Source organism: Glycine soja, chromosome 13 (assembly GCF_004193775.1).
Source record: "Glycine soja cultivar W05 chromosome 13, ASM419377v2, whole genome shotgun sequence".
NCBI lineage: Eukaryota > Viridiplantae > Streptophyta > Magnoliopsida > Fabales > Fabaceae > Glycine > Glycine soja.
In genome coordinates, this window is record NC_041014.1 from 10,109,345 (window position 1) to 10,126,809 (window position 17,465).

The 17,465-nt window shown below is 35.5% G+C and overlaps 1 protein-coding gene and 2 long non-coding RNA genes across 3 annotated transcripts; all 3 read right to left on the reverse strand.

Moving 5' to 3' along the window:
• Positions 1-8,940: 8,940 nt before the first annotated feature.
• LOC114381804 lies at positions 8,941-9,297 on the reverse strand. The gene is made up of 2 exons (XR_003660078.1): positions 9,244-9,297; positions 8,941-9,162 (listed from the first exon to the last, which is right to left on the reverse strand). It is a non-coding gene; the product is annotated as an uncharacterized LOC114381804 (long non-coding RNA).
• A 627-nt stretch (positions 9,298-9,924) lies between these two features.
• LOC114381561 lies at positions 9,925-11,761 on the reverse strand. Its single transcript, XM_028340834.1, has 5 exons — positions 11,559-11,761; positions 11,149-11,458; positions 10,359-11,064; positions 10,149-10,252; positions 9,925-9,936 (listed from the first exon to the last, which is right to left on the reverse strand). Exons 2-5 carry the CDS (start codon positions 11,452-11,454, stop codon positions 9,925-9,927), a joined length of 1,128 nt encoding a protein of 375 aa, XP_028196635.1. The 5' UTR covers positions 11,455-11,458; positions 11,559-11,761.
• A 2,801-nt stretch (positions 11,762-14,562) lies between these two features.
• LOC114381806 lies at positions 14,563-17,112 on the reverse strand. The gene is made up of 3 exons (XR_003660079.1): positions 16,830-17,112; positions 15,284-15,347; positions 14,563-14,757 (listed from the first exon to the last, which is right to left on the reverse strand). It is a non-coding gene; the product is annotated as an uncharacterized LOC114381806 (long non-coding RNA).
• Between the last annotated feature and the right edge of the window lie 353 nt (positions 17,113-17,465).

Below are 17,465 nucleotides of genomic sequence, written 5' to 3' on the forward strand. Positions count from 1 at the left end.
TGATCACAGTACACTGTGACAACCAAAGTGCCATTGATCTATCCAAAAATTATATGCATCATGAGAGGACAAAGCACATTGATATTAAGCTGCATTTTGTCAGAGAAGTTATTGGTCAAGGATCAGTTATAGTCAAGAAGATTTCAACTGATCACAATCCTTCTGATATGATCACAAAGGCTCTTCCAAGCAGCAAGTTTTTCCATTGTTTGGACTTAATTCAGCTGAAGGGTGCCCTCAAAAAGGTGCACCTTGACTGGGTAAATGAGTCAAAGAAAAGAATAGTGACTGATCAATGACCATAGAAATACCATGCACCTCAGACATAATAATACCATCCTGAATTTTTAAATTGCAGTAGAAGACCTTTACAAGTTCAGGATAATATGACAATTTTAATGACATGAAATCAACAAGACCAGAATTTTGAAACACTTGATAGCAATCAAACGTTTCATCATTAAAGAATTCTACATCTAGGTACTTAGGGTCTAAGATTATTCTAGAAGAAAACTGAGAAAGGTACCGTAGACACTGATCATCGGATGAAAACAATGTTGATGATCTTGGAGATGACAAAGAAGGAGGAATAGGTGTTGTGGGTGCTCCGGATGGGCCGTGGCGGCGATGGGCAACAGCAGCAGCGGTGGAGGATGATCCCTTTCTCTTCTTCGATGGCTCTGCCATTTGATGAAGTTTTTGTGGATTTTTAATCGGTGGAAGTGAAATAGGAGTGAAAAAGAGGAAGATTGAGCTTTACGGGACGTGATTTAGTGAAGATTTGAGTGAGATACGAAGGTTGGAAGATTTAGGTATGGAAGACGCGTGAGGGAAAGCCTTGGCTGCGCAGCAACTCTGATTTCGTGAGTATTTATAGACAAGGACGAGTTGTAATCGATTACAAGGCTTGGTAATCGATTACAGGAGTAATAAGCCTTCTGGTAATCGATTACAGGATGTTGTAATTGATTGCAGGCTGCCTGTTCTTGTGTAATCGATTACACTAGATGGTAATCGATTACCAGAGCATAAACTAGGCTAGTTCCTCTAAAGTAACCTATTTTTATGCTAAATACATCTAACACTATCAATCATCATCACTAATATGTATTTAATTCATTCAAACAAGTATTAATCAAACAATTAACACACACCAATCAAATATAATCAAATACTTACAATTAAACACAATCAAACAAAAGCAATCATCAAAACATAATCAAAGACAATCAACATAACTATAAAAAAAAAATATTAATGAAAATCAAATATTTAAGGAGTAAACAAGCATCAAAACTCATTCAAAAGTTAACAAAAAATCATCAAAGTAATCAATCAAAGACAAGTGACCTGTTGGTATCATTTGATATTACTTGTTGGGCTTATTGATCAAGTGGCCTTTGTTTGTTGAATAAACTTTGATGTATGCCATGTGTTCGGAGAAATTGTTATCAATGTATCGCTTTTGCTCTTCTCCGTTTTCATAGTCTTTCATCATGATACCCAGAGTTATGATTTTATTTTTCTGAATCACTTGAATTTTTTTTTTATTTTCTTCCCAAGTGATCTATGCTTTCTTTTCTTTCTTTTCTTTGAGATTCCTCTTGTCGGATTTTTCAATTCTTCTTTCAAAGACAAGATAATCGGATCTCATGTGCCCAGGTTGATTACTTTCATAGCATGATGGGGCTAAGGAGGAGTCTTCTTCTTTCTTCTTTGTATTCATGTTTGATTTCCTTTTATTTCTTTTGTTTCTCAGAAATTTATTGAACCTTTTCACAAAGAGTCTGAAATCATCATCATCTTCTTCTGTTTCAGTCAAGTCCTCTTTGTCACTTTCTTCTTGAATAAAAGATGATGAGGTTCTGAGTGTTATTCCTTTTCTCTTTATATCATTCTCTTCATGTTGATGAAGTCTCATAAGTTCCATTTCATGTTCTTGAAGTTTTCCAAAGAGAGTGGCAAGAGACATATTAGTGAGATTTCTTGATTCTGCAATTGCTGTTACTTTTGGTTGCCATTGCCTGCTTAAACATCTCAACACTTTGTTAATAAGATCTTCATTAGGAAATATTTTTCCCAAAGATGCAAGATGATTAACTATACAAGTAAATCTCTTCTGCATATCTTCTATGGTCTCATATTGAAACATTCTGAACATTTCATATTCATGTATAAGAGTCTTTATTCTAGATCTCTTGACATCGGTTGTGCCTTCATAGGTTACTTGCAAAGTATCCCACATTTCTTTTGCATTTTTACAATTTGAGACTCTAAAAAATTCATCCATGCCTAATGCAGAAGTGATTATATTTTTGGCCTTTAAATTGTATTGAACCTTTCTTCTTTCATCATCATTCCATTCTTCTCTTGGTTTTTCTATAGTTGCATTTCCCACTACCTTTGTAGGAATAAAAGGACCAACTTCAATGGCATCCCATATATTTAAATCTATGGCCTCAATAAGGATCTACATTCGGGTTTTCCAATAATAATAACCCTCGCCATTTAACATAAGAGGCCTATTAATAGAATTTCCCTCAAGAAATGGAAAGTTGGATGAGGCCATTTCTATTCTTGAAGTTTTTAAACTTTATACAAGAATCCTGCTCTGATACCACTTGTTAGACAAATGACCTCAGTTATCTTAAGAAGGGGGGGGGGGGTTGAATTAAGATAACAAGAACTATTCCCCAATTTAAAATTTCGCTCTCTCTTTTTAGATTAACAATGCACCCTTAACATGAATTACTCAAAAGGCAATTCATTATAAACTTCTTTAAAGGCAAAAGATAAATAGCAATAAATAAAAGAAGTTTAAGGGAAGAGAGAAATGCAAACTTGATTTATACTGGTTCGGTCACTTCCTGTGCCTACGTCCAGTCCTCAAGCAACCCACTTGAGATTTTCCACTCTCTTTGTAAAATCCTTTTACAAAGTCTGAATCACACAGGGACAACCCTTCCCTTGTGTTCAGGAATCCTTTACAACAAGAGACCCTCAGTCTCTTAACCCTTTTCCAGAAGTAAAAAGAAAAGAAGAAGAAATCTCTTTTGAAAGAGACAGATTGTACAATGAAGATCAATCACAATTCCTTATTTGAATATGCAAGTGTTTGACCAAGGAATTCTTTGAGAGGATAAGACATTTCAATTTAGAAAAACTCTCTTAATCTTTTGAGAGGATAGAACTTTTTGGTTAATCAAAAACTCTCTCTTAATTCGTGTTTCCAAGTCACATATAAATAGACCTTTGATGACCATTCATAAACCATTTAAATAGATGTGACTCTTGAAAGTTATTTTCTGAAAATCTCCTCTGGTAATCGATTACAATATTTGTGTAATCGATTACAGGCTTTAATATTTGAATTAAAACGTTTATTAACTGCTGGTAATCGACTACCAATATGGTGTAATCGATTACACAGTCTAAAATTTGAATTCAAATATTTAGTAGCTGTTGTAAACCATTTTTGGCCACTGGTAATCGATTACATCCTCTGGTAATCGATTACCAGAGAGTAAATCTCTTGAAAAACACTTTTTAACTCAAATTACTTGGCCAAACCTTTGCTAAATCAATTAGGAATTTCCTTCCTAATGTACAAGTGATCATCTTAATGTTTGTGTCTTGTATTCTTAAATCATTGTCTTGAATTTAAACTTGAAAAGCGCATTTGCATCAAATCATCATCAAAACATCAAAGTCATTTGCTTCTACAATCTCCCCCTTTTTGATGATGACAATATAAGTCCTGAAATCAAGATTCAAGCAAACAATGTATATATATAAAATTTGCGTTTACTCCCCCTATGTTTTGGAATTGATGATCACTTGATTTCTAACTTCTATCAATTGATTTCTAAGCTTTTTGATCATCATCAAAACACCAAAGATCTTCTACACAATCCACATTCCAAGTACCAAAAGTGATTTGGTTTTTCACGATTATCCATATTCTATGTACTAAAAGTGATCCAATCTTTCAAAAATTCACTTTACTTCATATCACAAGAAGGTTTAAGCACATGCTTGAGAATTTATCTTGCCATTTTGAGGATATCTTGTTCCTTACATGAGGTCACAAAATTTATTGACAACAAAATCTTTTGGGGAAGGAGGATGAAGTTGTGATGATGTGAGGAACAAAGGAAGGAGGCCACCTAACCGCACAGGTGGGTGGCTCACGGAGGCACACCGTGATGGCCTTAGGACTGAGGAGCGTGAAGAGGTATGATAAGAGGTTGGGGTTGCTGGGGTTGAATGAGGCATGGATGGGGGTCGATGAGGCTGAAAGTTGCGCTAAAGAGGTCAATGGGGATGAACCTCTTAAGGAGGCGCGAGTTAAGGTTAGGTTACTATGATTAAGACTTTGAGTTGAGAAGGTTTGAAGGTGAGCGAAAAAAATGCACAACATAAGCGCACTCTCCCTTGTCTCAAAAAGCAAAATATGGTTGGTCCATGGATAATTTCGTGAACCCGCAGATTAAATTCGTGAATTCTGTAGGTTTCACGGATCGGGCCTAATTTTCCCTATGGTCATCGAGATTTTTATAAAATAGGACCATTATCCATGCGAGTAGGGCATTTGCCAGGCCTTAAGTTGACCGATTTGCAGACCTGAATCCGTATACTCACCCCTACTTCATGTTGTCCTTTTTTTCTTGTGCTAGACTTGTTGAGCAATGTTGTCTTCCACATATGACAACATGTGACCATCATAATCCCCTTTACCCATAGGGCAATTATGTTGTCTACCATTGTCTTTTGTAACCTATTGGCCTATCCCTATCAATCCCCAATTTGAAAATTCTATCATTGTCCTTCTCCATATCGCTAATATCCATATTGTTTAGCTTAGCATGGAACTTCCTCCATCTGCTTTGTGATAGCACATTATATTGTTGTTGACCTTTAGTTTCTCATTGTAATAGACTTGTTGTGGGGATTAAATATTCATAAAACCCTTGCAACATCCACCTTTTCCATAGTTCCGATTTCTCTATCAGAAGTCACATACATTCCAAAAGGGTTCACCAAGCTAGAGAAGCATTCCTCTCCTCATGTCTATAGTGGTATTCCAGTGAAGCAAATCCATGCTAATATGTTTCCAAATGTTACATCAACACTCCACTTTTGAATGAAATAAAATATTGAGAATAAACCCTCCTCTTTCTCTTTTACATTGTTTTATTATAATTTCTTTTGTTATTCATATTATCATCACCATATCATTCCATGTATATTTAAGTCTGAATTTTCTTTCATCAACCAAGTAAACATCATTCAGTCTGTCAAACAGTACCAAATCCCTTAATCAGCCTATCCAACTACGATGCAACCATTCATGGTTTTGTTTTGTCACTCTAATCTCATTGTCCCTTTTTGTAGCCATTCACTTCGTCCTATTTCCATTATGTGATCTTTGTACCGCCTTTGCAAACATTTTTCCCCATTTTCCTTACCTTGATCTATTATAGTTAGCTTTGCAAATGAATTTTCCAACTCTTTCCCTTTGCCTTGGTTTGTTGATGTCATCTTATCATGTGCTTTTTGTGATTCCCTCGGACTTGTCTCGTTCATACTTCTGTTCACAACATATGCCCTTAATCTGTTGTCCTCTTGGTGTCCTACTATATTTTAGATTTTTAACATTCATCTTGTCATTCCCAATCCTTATTTGATCCAGCTACTTCTCCAAGAGATATTCATTTTGGACATTAATGAACCTTAGGAAATCATACCTACTACCCCACTTGTCTATTCTATTTGCAATGTACACTCCCTACACTCTCTCCCAATATTGGAAGATTTCCATAAAAATCTTCCTCCCTAAAGTTTCCTAGAAATTTGGAGAAAAAGAATGAAGAAATCCTTCCATTGTTCTTTCCCCCACATGAGAATCCTTGTCCCTCTTACTTGCTCCCTCTTTCTCTCTCTAATTTCCCTCATTGTTTTTTTGAAATATTTACCAAAAACTTATTGGAACTAGCATTTTCACTACATTTAGACATGGCAACGGGGCGGGGACGGGTATTGTCTCCCTAGTCCCTGACCCCGACTCACCAACATATACTTGTATCTGTCTTTGATAGTCAACGGGTTAAAATTTGTTACCCCATCCCCGTACCCGTCAAGTATCGGATATCCCTGCCCCCGCCCCGTCCCCAGTTTAGATTTGTAAAAAAAAATTGTAAAAAAATTATATATTGAAAATATGATTTTAAAAAAATTGATTGTTACACATTTATTTTTAACTACTTGTATTTGCAGTGTATTTGTCTACAAAAATCACCAAGAAACGAATCTTAAAGTATTAAAAATTATAAAAAAAATAATAAGTAATTAATAAAATTTTAATAATTTCATCATCAGGACGGGTAGTGATATCCTCGACCCCGACCCCGATTAAAAAAGTCGAGAAATCTACGAGCCCGAACTCCTACCCGATCAACTTAGGTATTCTCCATTAAAATCGGGATGGATTTGAATAGATACCCACATGTATGAGTTTTATTGTCATGCCTAACTACATTGTAGATGTGGGCTCCAACCAATGAGTTAGTCATCTCACTCCTCACAAGTTTCACTACTAATTCTTCACAAGAACTCAACGAACATGAACATAAGTTTTCGTGGCACATTAGAAAATACCCAAAGTTATTAAGCTCCTTTCTATTTTCAGTTCATGTTGAGGTAAAGACTTTTCACAAACTTATCTATTTCATAAGAAATTAATATGTTTTTGCAACTTTATAATTAGTGGGAAATAATACATTTTGCATTTTGCATTCTATTTTCACAAACTTATCAATTTCAATTAGATTGAATTTCGTCTGTCTAAAAAATGATTATCTACATAAGAAAGAAAACTAAATACATTCTGCATTCTGCATTCTTTTTTTTTTTGTCATTATTTTGTTCCTATTGAGTTTTCATGTTGAAATTTTAATGAAAAAAATAATAACATTGAAGAATGATATACTGTTTTTTCTTCACTAAATTTTTGTGAATAATTATTATTATGATCATACATTATCAAAAAATAATGAACATGCAAGAAAGAGTCTTTATGAATAATTATTATTATAATACATTATCAAAATAGTGAACATGCAAGAAAGACTCTTTATAAATAATTATTATTATGATGAATGTTCATTAACTTTTCATTTTCTATATTCATTTCTCCTTAATAGTCTTAAATATTTGGAAACCTTTCATCTGCATGTAACTTTTGAATTATAACCTTTAAATTGCACTTTATACCTATAAATATAATACTCCCTCTTAAATGAGAATACGTGAAATTATTTCACTCACTATATTCTCTCTTGTTCTTTCTTCTCTATATTCTCTACTCAAATTTATATTTTCATTAACAATAACTTGACCGGAGCAAATGTATTATTCGAGTTCGAGGTAAAAAAAAATAAAAATTCGGGTCTAATAAAAAACACAAACATATTAGATCGAACTCCACTGAACTTGTCATAATAGCTAGTTAGTGGTTTGGTTTGACCTTTAAAAGTAAAGTTTCTTTATTTTTCACATTTTCATTTTTCTTAAAACCACTATTGTGTCCAAATGAATTGAACACGTTTTGTTTTGTTTCCATGGTTCTACTTGGCCTGTCGAATGTGAAACTTGATAAAAATAAATAAATCACGCGAAAGTGGCGTCGGCAAGACAAGGATAAGACTTGTCTTTGTCTACCATCCAAATCCAGTCCAAAAAACAACAGAGAACTTTTAAAGAATAATAATAATAATAATAATAATAATAATAATAATAATAAGGGTGCTAGCTAGCCGTCACAAAAGCCTAAACTTTAGACCCGACCTCGATCTGTTTCTGTTTCTAGTTTAGCAGTGTCCAGAAATCACTTTTTTCCTTTTTTTTCCTTTTAAATTTTTGGTAGTATTTTTTTTTAATTTAATCATCATCCTCTCTCTCTCTCTCTATATATATATGATCATTAAATTAAAAAAAGTTTAAATAGATATGCAAAAGAACTAATCCACACTCAAATATCACTATTAGAAAATATGCTTTCTACATCGGTTATTTATGACTTTCAACATCGGTTTTTCAACCGATGTTGAAAGTACCGACGTTGATAATATTATCGTTAACATCGGTTTTTCAAAAACCGATGTTAAAGTAAAATTACCAACATCGGTTATATAAATAACCGATGTTGCTAATATGAATTACACCCAGAAAATGTATATTAATATTGAAAGTTAACATCGGTTTTTACAAAAAACCGATGTTAACGAATGTGTTACTGTTGACAGTTAACATCGGTTTTTTACAGAAAACCGATGTTAACGTTGTTAACGTTCGTTAACATCGGTTTTTTATAAAAACCGATGTTAACGAATGTGTTACTGTTGACAGTTAACATCGGTTTTTATAAAAAACCGATGTTAACGAATGTGTTATTATTGACAATTAACATCGGTTTTTATAACAAACCGATGTTAACGAATATGTTACTATTCACAGTTAACATCGGTTTTTATGAAAACCGATGTTAACGTGGGTTAACATCGGTTTTTTCAAAAAACTGATGTTAACGGATGTGTTACTATAAAAACCGATGTTAACGAATGTGTTATTATTGAATTTTAACATCGGTTTTTTACAGAAAACCGATATTAACGAATGTGTTATTGTTGACAGTTAACATCGGTTTTTTTAAAAAACCGATGTTAACGAATGTGTTATTATTGAATTTTAACATCGGTTTTTTACAGAAAACCGATGTTAACCCACGTTAACATCGGTTTTTATAAAAAACCGATGTTGTTTTCAGGAATTTTTTTTATATAATGTCTTTGTTTTTACAAAAAACCAAAATTTAACCTGTAAATTTAAAATCAGACCACACAGCACACAACATATATCATTTGCATTCAATTTTCAAATAGATTTTAGCAAAAAACTAGCTATCAACAAAGGTTGTTCAATGTTAAGATGAAACAACAATTGTAAAAAATATAATGCAAAGTACGTAAACTAATTTATTAACCTAAAGTTACATAGTTGCCTAACATCCTATGTTTGATTTCTAACTTTTAGATAATATTGTGCCCACTGTATGCGAAGTGCCTTAAATCTCTCTGCTTCCAATGGTCTAACTTCATTAAAATACTGCATGATGAAATAAAAAAATAAATTAATAATGTAATAACAATTATAAAAAAACCAAATTTGTTTGTAATAAACAATTACCGTCTCCCAATTATTCCTGAAAGATCCTAAGATTATGGTGGACATCCAGTGCATCACGTAGTAGCCACATTCAGTGATTCCTTTTTGTCTATTACACTAAATACATAATGAAATTTGGATATTAATTAAACGTTAACTACAATTAGTGTACACACACATAAAATATATATAAGTAGAACTTTTATTTAAATCACGTACCTTAACAACAATCCACCTAGCAGCAGCCTTGGATTTCGGTTGTGGAGTATCATCAAGTCCTTTCAAAGCACTAGTGTTGAATATAAGGAACATTAAAATATTGATGTTGTTGAGTTATGCCAATGAAAATGTATTGAAAACAATACTGACCTGTTAATTATTCCCTTAAGGTAGTTGTCTGGCCTGTTATGCAAAGAACAAAACCAGACAACTAGGTTTTCCTTAGGTAGAATGACGACCATTTGCCAGTGTCCACTACAGTAGAGACGAATATAGTTTATTGTAGTAGTATAGATTATTTAAATTCAATTATTGTGTTTGACTTACCTATTCAGATAGGCTCCAAGGTAAACATCTCGTTTTGAACTCTGTATCCAACTCTTGATGTAACTTTCGGATTCAAATTGTGATTGTCCAGATCTCTGAATGGACTGTGGCTCGAGGAATCCATACACATCAGAATTCCCCGCTCGCACACTTGTCTCAGTCAGATGGCTGTGTTGTTAAGTCAAAGTTAATTATGTATGAATTTAAAACAATTACTTTGGTAATTAATAGTAATCTAAAATGACTTACAGAATCCACAACTGTATAACTGATATGCTGAGACATTGACCACCATGTGCAATTTCAGAGAGATCTTCGTGCTTTATATACAACGGGAAGTTTTGATTAAACACCCCGAATATGGTAGCATCCCACATAACCTGGAGCGGCTTCAAAAACAGTTGTGGGATGGTCAATGTCATCAGGTACAGGGGATCATCGACCTCTTCATCCGGGCTTTCTGGAGGTTTTGCTGGAGACACAGCTGCCTATTGATAAAACATAGTTAATTAGCAAGTTTTGATTACAGTGAACAAATTAATTGAAAAAAATAAACATATAATCAGAGTAAAATACCTGTTCTGATAAACGCTTTACAAGATGTGTTGGCCAAGCAAGGAAAGTGTTAAGTGTCTGCCCCACTAAGGTAACCTCGGCAGTGGGTACAGGAACGAGAGCCTCTGTATCTTTAACCTCCTCAACACCAACCTTGACTTGGCCATGCAACAACGGGATGTTGTGAACTGTTGTGGATCCCTCGTAAAGTCTTCCTAGGGCAACCAAGCGGGAAGGATTTTCTTCAATATATAGGCCGCATTTGTCTGAGTCACCCATCCCTGGATTGTTCCCTGAGGGAGCAACACAACTCTCCTTTGTACTGACACGAGGACCTGAGGGACCAACCTCTGGCTCTGGAGGTAGTGCAATTCCCTGTGATTGCATCCGAGACTGAAACTGCGACTGCATCTGGCTGAAGGATTCCATCATCTTTCGAGTCACTTTTTCTGTGATTGACTCCTCCAGTTGGTCTCTGATTTGTTGGGTCAGCTGTTCTAGGTCTTCAAGAGGCATGGAGGAAGAACTGCGGGATGTTCGTGAAGCTGATCCAAAGTATTGCTTTATGGTGACACCGGCTCCAACAGCACGAACACGGCCAGGGTGCTCTGGTCGCCCAATGGCAGCAGTCAGGATATCCTGACGTCCATGGGGGACAAACGATCCCTGTGACGCCTGCTCGTCCAAAGAATCCTGTACCGAACACCTATTGTCAGAAGCTTCAGGGATTTGAAATTCCGCCTGACAAACAATAAATTAGGTTTTGTTGTAAGTAAATAACAAATTTAGACTATTAAAGAAAATCAACGAAGAAAACTCAAATACCTGAATATCCTCCCATATCAAATCCTTCTGAGCAGTAGGGACTTCCTTCCAGGTGTCATATGTCACGTCGACCTTATCACGAGCGACAATCCCCAAATATGTTCTTAATTTCTTCTTGTAGGGACCGTCGGCCTTGTCGGTAGCAGGATCGACGTTGACCACAGGTCTTTCTGCCCCAGGTGGTCTAGTGGCCAATGATCGTAGCCGTGTCGCCTTGCGTGTCCGCTTCAACGTAGATGGAGACGCATCAGCGTTTGCAGGAGGAGGAGGAAGAGGAGGAGGAGGCGAGGCAGGTGGAGTATCCATGGTCCTTTAAAGAAAAAAAGTTGAGTTAGTTAATATTATCAAAAAACACTGTATGAGTTATGTAAATGAATGTACCGAAATGAAATATTATATTAGAAAATTACGTTAGACGATGTTAATTAATTCTCCTTCATCATGATCATTACGATTAGCATGAACATCGTCAGCTTCTTCTTCTCCAACGTTGTTAGAAGTCATTTGTGTAGACAAAGGACTAACATAAGTGTCCATGTATGAATCATCATCTTCTACATTAACACCAATTGTTTTCCCGTTTAGAACCACAGACCACCTTTCATCACAAGGGTCTTGCACATAAAATACTTGCTTAGCTTGTTCTGCCATGATGAAAGGGTCATTCTGGTAAGCTAGTTTCTTTAAGTCTACCAACGTAAATCCTATATCATCAGTCCGCACACCGGTGTTGCTGTCAACCCACTTACATTTGAAAACACAAACAGTAAATTTGACATAGTTAAGCTCCCATATTTCATCAATGAAGCCAAAGTAAGGGATTGAAGCTACAAAGGGATTGTCATCATGTACAGTTGCAAAGTGTTGAGATTCAGCCCTTAGGGTGACCCCGCTGTTTTGCATTGTACTTTTGTCATCTTGTGCTTTTGTGTAAAAGGAATACTTGTTTATGTCGTATCCTTGCCAAGTTATAAAATTTCTTTTAGGCCCATGAGCTAGCTTTCTTAATGTTTCAGAAGCATTTTCGTCAGCAAAGATTGTATCTTTAAACCAATCAGAGAAAGTCTTGTTATGATTTTTCAAGACCCAGTTCTTTGACATTTTTGGATTACTTTGTTTGACTAAATGTTGATGCTGAACTATGTATGGCAAAACTTCATTACTGTTATTCAATACATACAAGTGAGCTTGTAACAAATCTTCTACACTTGGAGTGATAACATGCAATCCTCTTGAACCTTTACCGCCCACTCTGTCATCATGGCGAGACTCAGGAAGGCCAACAGGTTTAGCCTTTTCAATGTATTCTGAACAAAATTCAACGGCTTCTTCTGTGATGTACCTTTCAACAATAGATGCTTCTGGACGATGTAGATTCTTGGTATACCCTTTTAAGATCTTCATGTAGCGCTCAACCGGATACATCCAGCGCAGATAAACAGGACCACAACATTTGATTTCTCTGACCAAGTGAACAATTAAGTGGACCATGATGTCAAAGAAAGCAGGAGGAAAATACATCTCCAACTGGCACAGTATAATTACAGTCTCGTTTTCCAATTTATCAAACTTGACCGGATCAAGGACTTTGCTACATATGGCATTGAAGAAAAAGCACAGGCGAGTTATGGCTAACCTGACTTTGTTAGGCAAAATGTCTCGTATGGCCACGACTAACAATTGTTGCATCAACACGTGACAATCATGAGACTTTAACCCCACCAGTTTAAGCTCCTTGAACTGCACAAGGCTCTTAATATTTGAAGAGTATCCTTGTGGTACTTTAACCTGGCGCAGACACTGGCACAAACTGATCTTCTCCTTTCTGGATAAAGTATGACAAGCTGGAGGCAAGTATATTTTTTTACCATCAGACCTTGGATGCAACTGCGATCGTATGCCCATGTCAGCTAGATCTTGACGGGTATTTAGACCATCTTTCGTCTTGCCCTGAATGTTAAGGAGTGTCCCAATGACACTGTCACATACATTTTTCTCTACATGCATAACATCAATACAATGTCTAACATCTAGATCAGACCAGTACGGAAGATCAAAGAAAATGGACCTTTTCTTCCATATGCAACTCTTACTTTTATCCTTCTTTTGGGTCTTTCCAAATACAGTATTAAGGTGTTCAACCCGCTGGAAGACCTGCTCACCAGTTAACGGTGTCCGCGCAGTTTCGTGCTCTTGACTTCCATTAAAAGTTTTTTTCAATCTTCTGTAAGGGTGATGAGCTTTTAGAAAACGGCGATGTCTAGTGTACACTGTTTTTCTACCATGTTTCAGTTGTATGTAGCTTGTGTCTTCTTCACAGATGGGACATGCAAGATGACCCTTAACACTATAACCGCTGAGATTCCCATATGCTGGAAAGTCATTAATGGTACAAAATAGCATTGCACGCATTTGAAAAGTCTCCTTGCGAAACCCATCAAACACTAAAACCCCCTCATCCCACAACTTTCTCAGGTCTTCAATCAACGGACTTAGATAAACATCAATGTCATTTCCTGGTTGTCTTGGGCCTGATATCATCATAGACAACATCATGTATTTTCGCTTCATGCACAACCAAGGCGGAAAATTGTAAATTACTAGTAGAACTGGCCATGAACTGTGTTGAGTGCTTAAATTGCCATATGGATTCATTCCATCACTGGCTAGTCCAAGTCTAAGATTTCTTGCCTCTTTGCCGAAATTCGGATACAAACTATCAATCTTCCTCCATTGGGAGCAATCAGCTGGATGACGGATCATTCCATCAGATTTTCTCCCATTTGCATGCCAGGTAAGATCTTTTGCGTCGTCTTCATTAGCAAATAAACGCTTAAACCTTGGAATGATGGGAAGATACCACAACACTTTCGCTGGAGGGCCCTTCTTTGAGTTTTCATCAGAACTGCAGTCCTCATCATCCTTCACCTTGTACCGTGACGCCCCACACCTAGGGCATTTCGACATTTCTTCAAATTCATGTCTGTACAGTATGCAATCATTAGGGCAAGCATGAATCTTCTGGTACTCCATACCCATCGGACACAATATCTTCTTTGCCTGATAGTAGCTTTTAGGCAATGTGTTACCCTGTGGAAGCAGATCGTGCACTATTTGAAGCAATGAAGTAAAGCTTTTGTCACTCCATCCATATCTGGCCTTGACATTAACCAGACTTAACTCCGCCGACAATAGCGTCAAGGAATTGTTACACCCCGGATACAAAGGCTTCTTTGAGTCACCCTGCAATCTTTCATACACAGGGGCATGCGCTTGTTGGAAAGACTCTTGTCCAAGGTCACGAATCATATCCTCCAAGTGATCTCCCATTTCTACATCAAACGGTTCGGATTGTTGCCCACTCTGCATGTCTGTCATTTCACCATGCCATATCCACGTCGTATAATTTCTCTTAATTCCATCACACAACAGATGCTCTCGTATGTCATCCAGTATTTGTCGTCTTCCGTTCAAACAATTGATGCAAGGACAATAATATTTTCCATCTTCATCCGGTTGACCTCTTTGTGAAGCAAATTGTAAGAATTGCTCGACGCCTTCCTCATATTCTGGGCTGATGCGACTTTCATTCATCCAACTTCGATCCATCTAAGTAATAACTCGGTCATACTCTCAAAGTTATTCGATGCATGAAAATCTCACTTTTTTATTAAAGGTGTGGCCCTATCCCATTCGGCAAGACCGTCTTTTATGGTAGCTTCATACATCAGGGTTAATTCTATTTTGTTAAATTTGACAAAATTTTGGCAGCATTTCGCATTGGTCTCTAAGTACACGACATGAAATCGGTGAAATTAATTTCCCGATAATCAAGTATGCACTCAGAGAACAACTAGAAATGCATTACCAAAATTTCATCAAATTAAACAAAATAATTTTAACCTTAACACATGAATCTACCATAAAAATATCAGTCTCCCCAAACTGTCCAAACGGACAATTCAAGATTGAATACAATGATTAATGCAAACTGTCCGCAAGAATCATTGCATCCAATCTCAAACGGGAATCTAAGGTTCACTCATCATGAACACAATTTGTATAGCATATATCAATTGTCATTAATGGCAGTGAACACGTAATAAAAATATTCATTGGTAACAAACATTTGTACCTGTGATGATGAGCAGCACGGTCCAAAATGAAAGCAAGAATCAAAGAAATAACTGAATGAACACCTACATAAGACAATTTTGTGTATGATAAAAAAAAAGAGTAAGATTAAGTATAACAAGCGCTCAGAAGATATGAAAACAATTTATTCTAAATTATATATACACACACAACTTATAATCTTTGGTTGGGAGTATACTAAATTAATCAATTCTTACAAAGTAGAAATGTAACACTCAAATTCGAACACATGGCAATACTTACTTTGCCGTTAAATGTAAAAATGGACAAGATCTTATAAAACACCTCAAAGTCTGATTGATTCCCAATGGTCGTGATGGTTTATTAAGATTTTAGAGAACTAAATTTACTAATTCTTAAAATGCATACTGCACAGTTCGCAAACAAGTTAGTGAGCATGCATTAGCAAATTAAGTATATATAGTTATTATCAAATTAAATGAAAGTTAAATGGTATGCACTTAGAGATACACCATTAAAAAAATGCAAATCCATTCAGTTTCGTTAGAAAATACTATATTTAATATTTTAACCTTGTATATAAGATGGAAAATGTATGGAAAATTTGAAAATAATTAATTAAATTGGAGAGAAAGAGTTATATGGAAGGGGGAGGGAGTGTACAGTTTTTGGAAAATAATTAAATAAGGCGATAAAGAGACTGGAGTTTGAGGAAAAAATTGAGAAAGAGGAGTATATTAGTATATATGGGAAGTGGATATATCAATTGCCAAAATTAATCAGTACGAATTAAAATACAGTCCTCTTAAAATTGCTAAGAGTCGATTTGCAAATTGCAATGGACTCGTATTGGAGGTTGGCACAATCCCCTCTGGCAAAAAATGCTCCATATCTCGAGTTCTCTGTTCGCCCTTTGACTTCTGCAGGTGCTTTAAATTCATTTAAACTACCACTTATCTACATTACTAAAATAGTAGCAGTATATTTATATTGAAAAGTATAAAAAATATTTTTCTACCTTTAAAACAAAGAAATTAATTCGTCAAATTCGATAATCCAAATTCCAAATTGAACAACCAATGAATTTTCATTTCTTTTCATCCCAAATCAGATCTCTTTCTCGTACCAATAATACCATACTCTTAATTTTTAAACCAAAGGTAGTTAGAAAAAGAAAAGCCCGTAATTGCTAGCACGATGATACAATAAGAACATGGTAGAAATAGAACATAACATTATTACATTACGAATGCGATGCTCAAAAGTCTAATATATTCAAATTTAATCATAAGCGAACGTGCAGGATTAAAATTTTCAACATTACTGGGAAGCTATGAAAATATGAATGAAGATAGAGGATCTAAAGTGATATCATATCTACAGAACAGTGAATCTACACTTATGGGGTGTGTCCAAATGAAAGTGATGAAAATTCCATTGGGGTCAATCCATAACAGGTTGAGATCTTGCGTTAATCAAGGATTCATGAGTTGGATTATTAAAACATTGTTCTGCTGTAAGTTAGTCAACTTATTAAAACATTCATTATTTTAACATAGACTAACCTTGAGAGCTAAAGCACGGTCAAAGCTTTCAATAGCATTATCAGGCTCACCAAAATTAAGTTGTGCTCTGCCAAGTGTGACCCATGCCTGGAAGGATCAAGATTAAAATAAATGCATAATTAGAAGACTGTCAAATGAATTAGCATTGCTCTACTTGGCATGACCATTGGTGATTCAAAATAAAACTTTGGCATATTTTTCAGTTTAGACTATATGTCCTACAAATACAATCTGCAAAGGATTTGGTATAAATATAAGCAGTGATCGTATACCAAATTTAACACAAAAATAGCTTACAAGCCAACCTAGCATCGAAGAGAGTGAATCAACAAAACATTTGCAGTTCAAGTTAGAGCATTTTCTCTTGTTCACAAGAAAAATATAACAAGGTTCTAGATTTTACAACTTGGATTTGCAATGCTAATTCCTTTACAGCATTGACCACATTCATCACTTATAGGAACAATGTGAGTCGGGTGAAAATGATATTGAATTTCAAATACGTATTTGTACTACTACTAGCTATTTTGGATACACTAAAAAAACAAGGCAAACCAATGATTGTCTCAAATTGCAACTTGCATTTGGACATCAAAATGAGGAAGACCAATTGTATGCATGAAATAGATTACATAT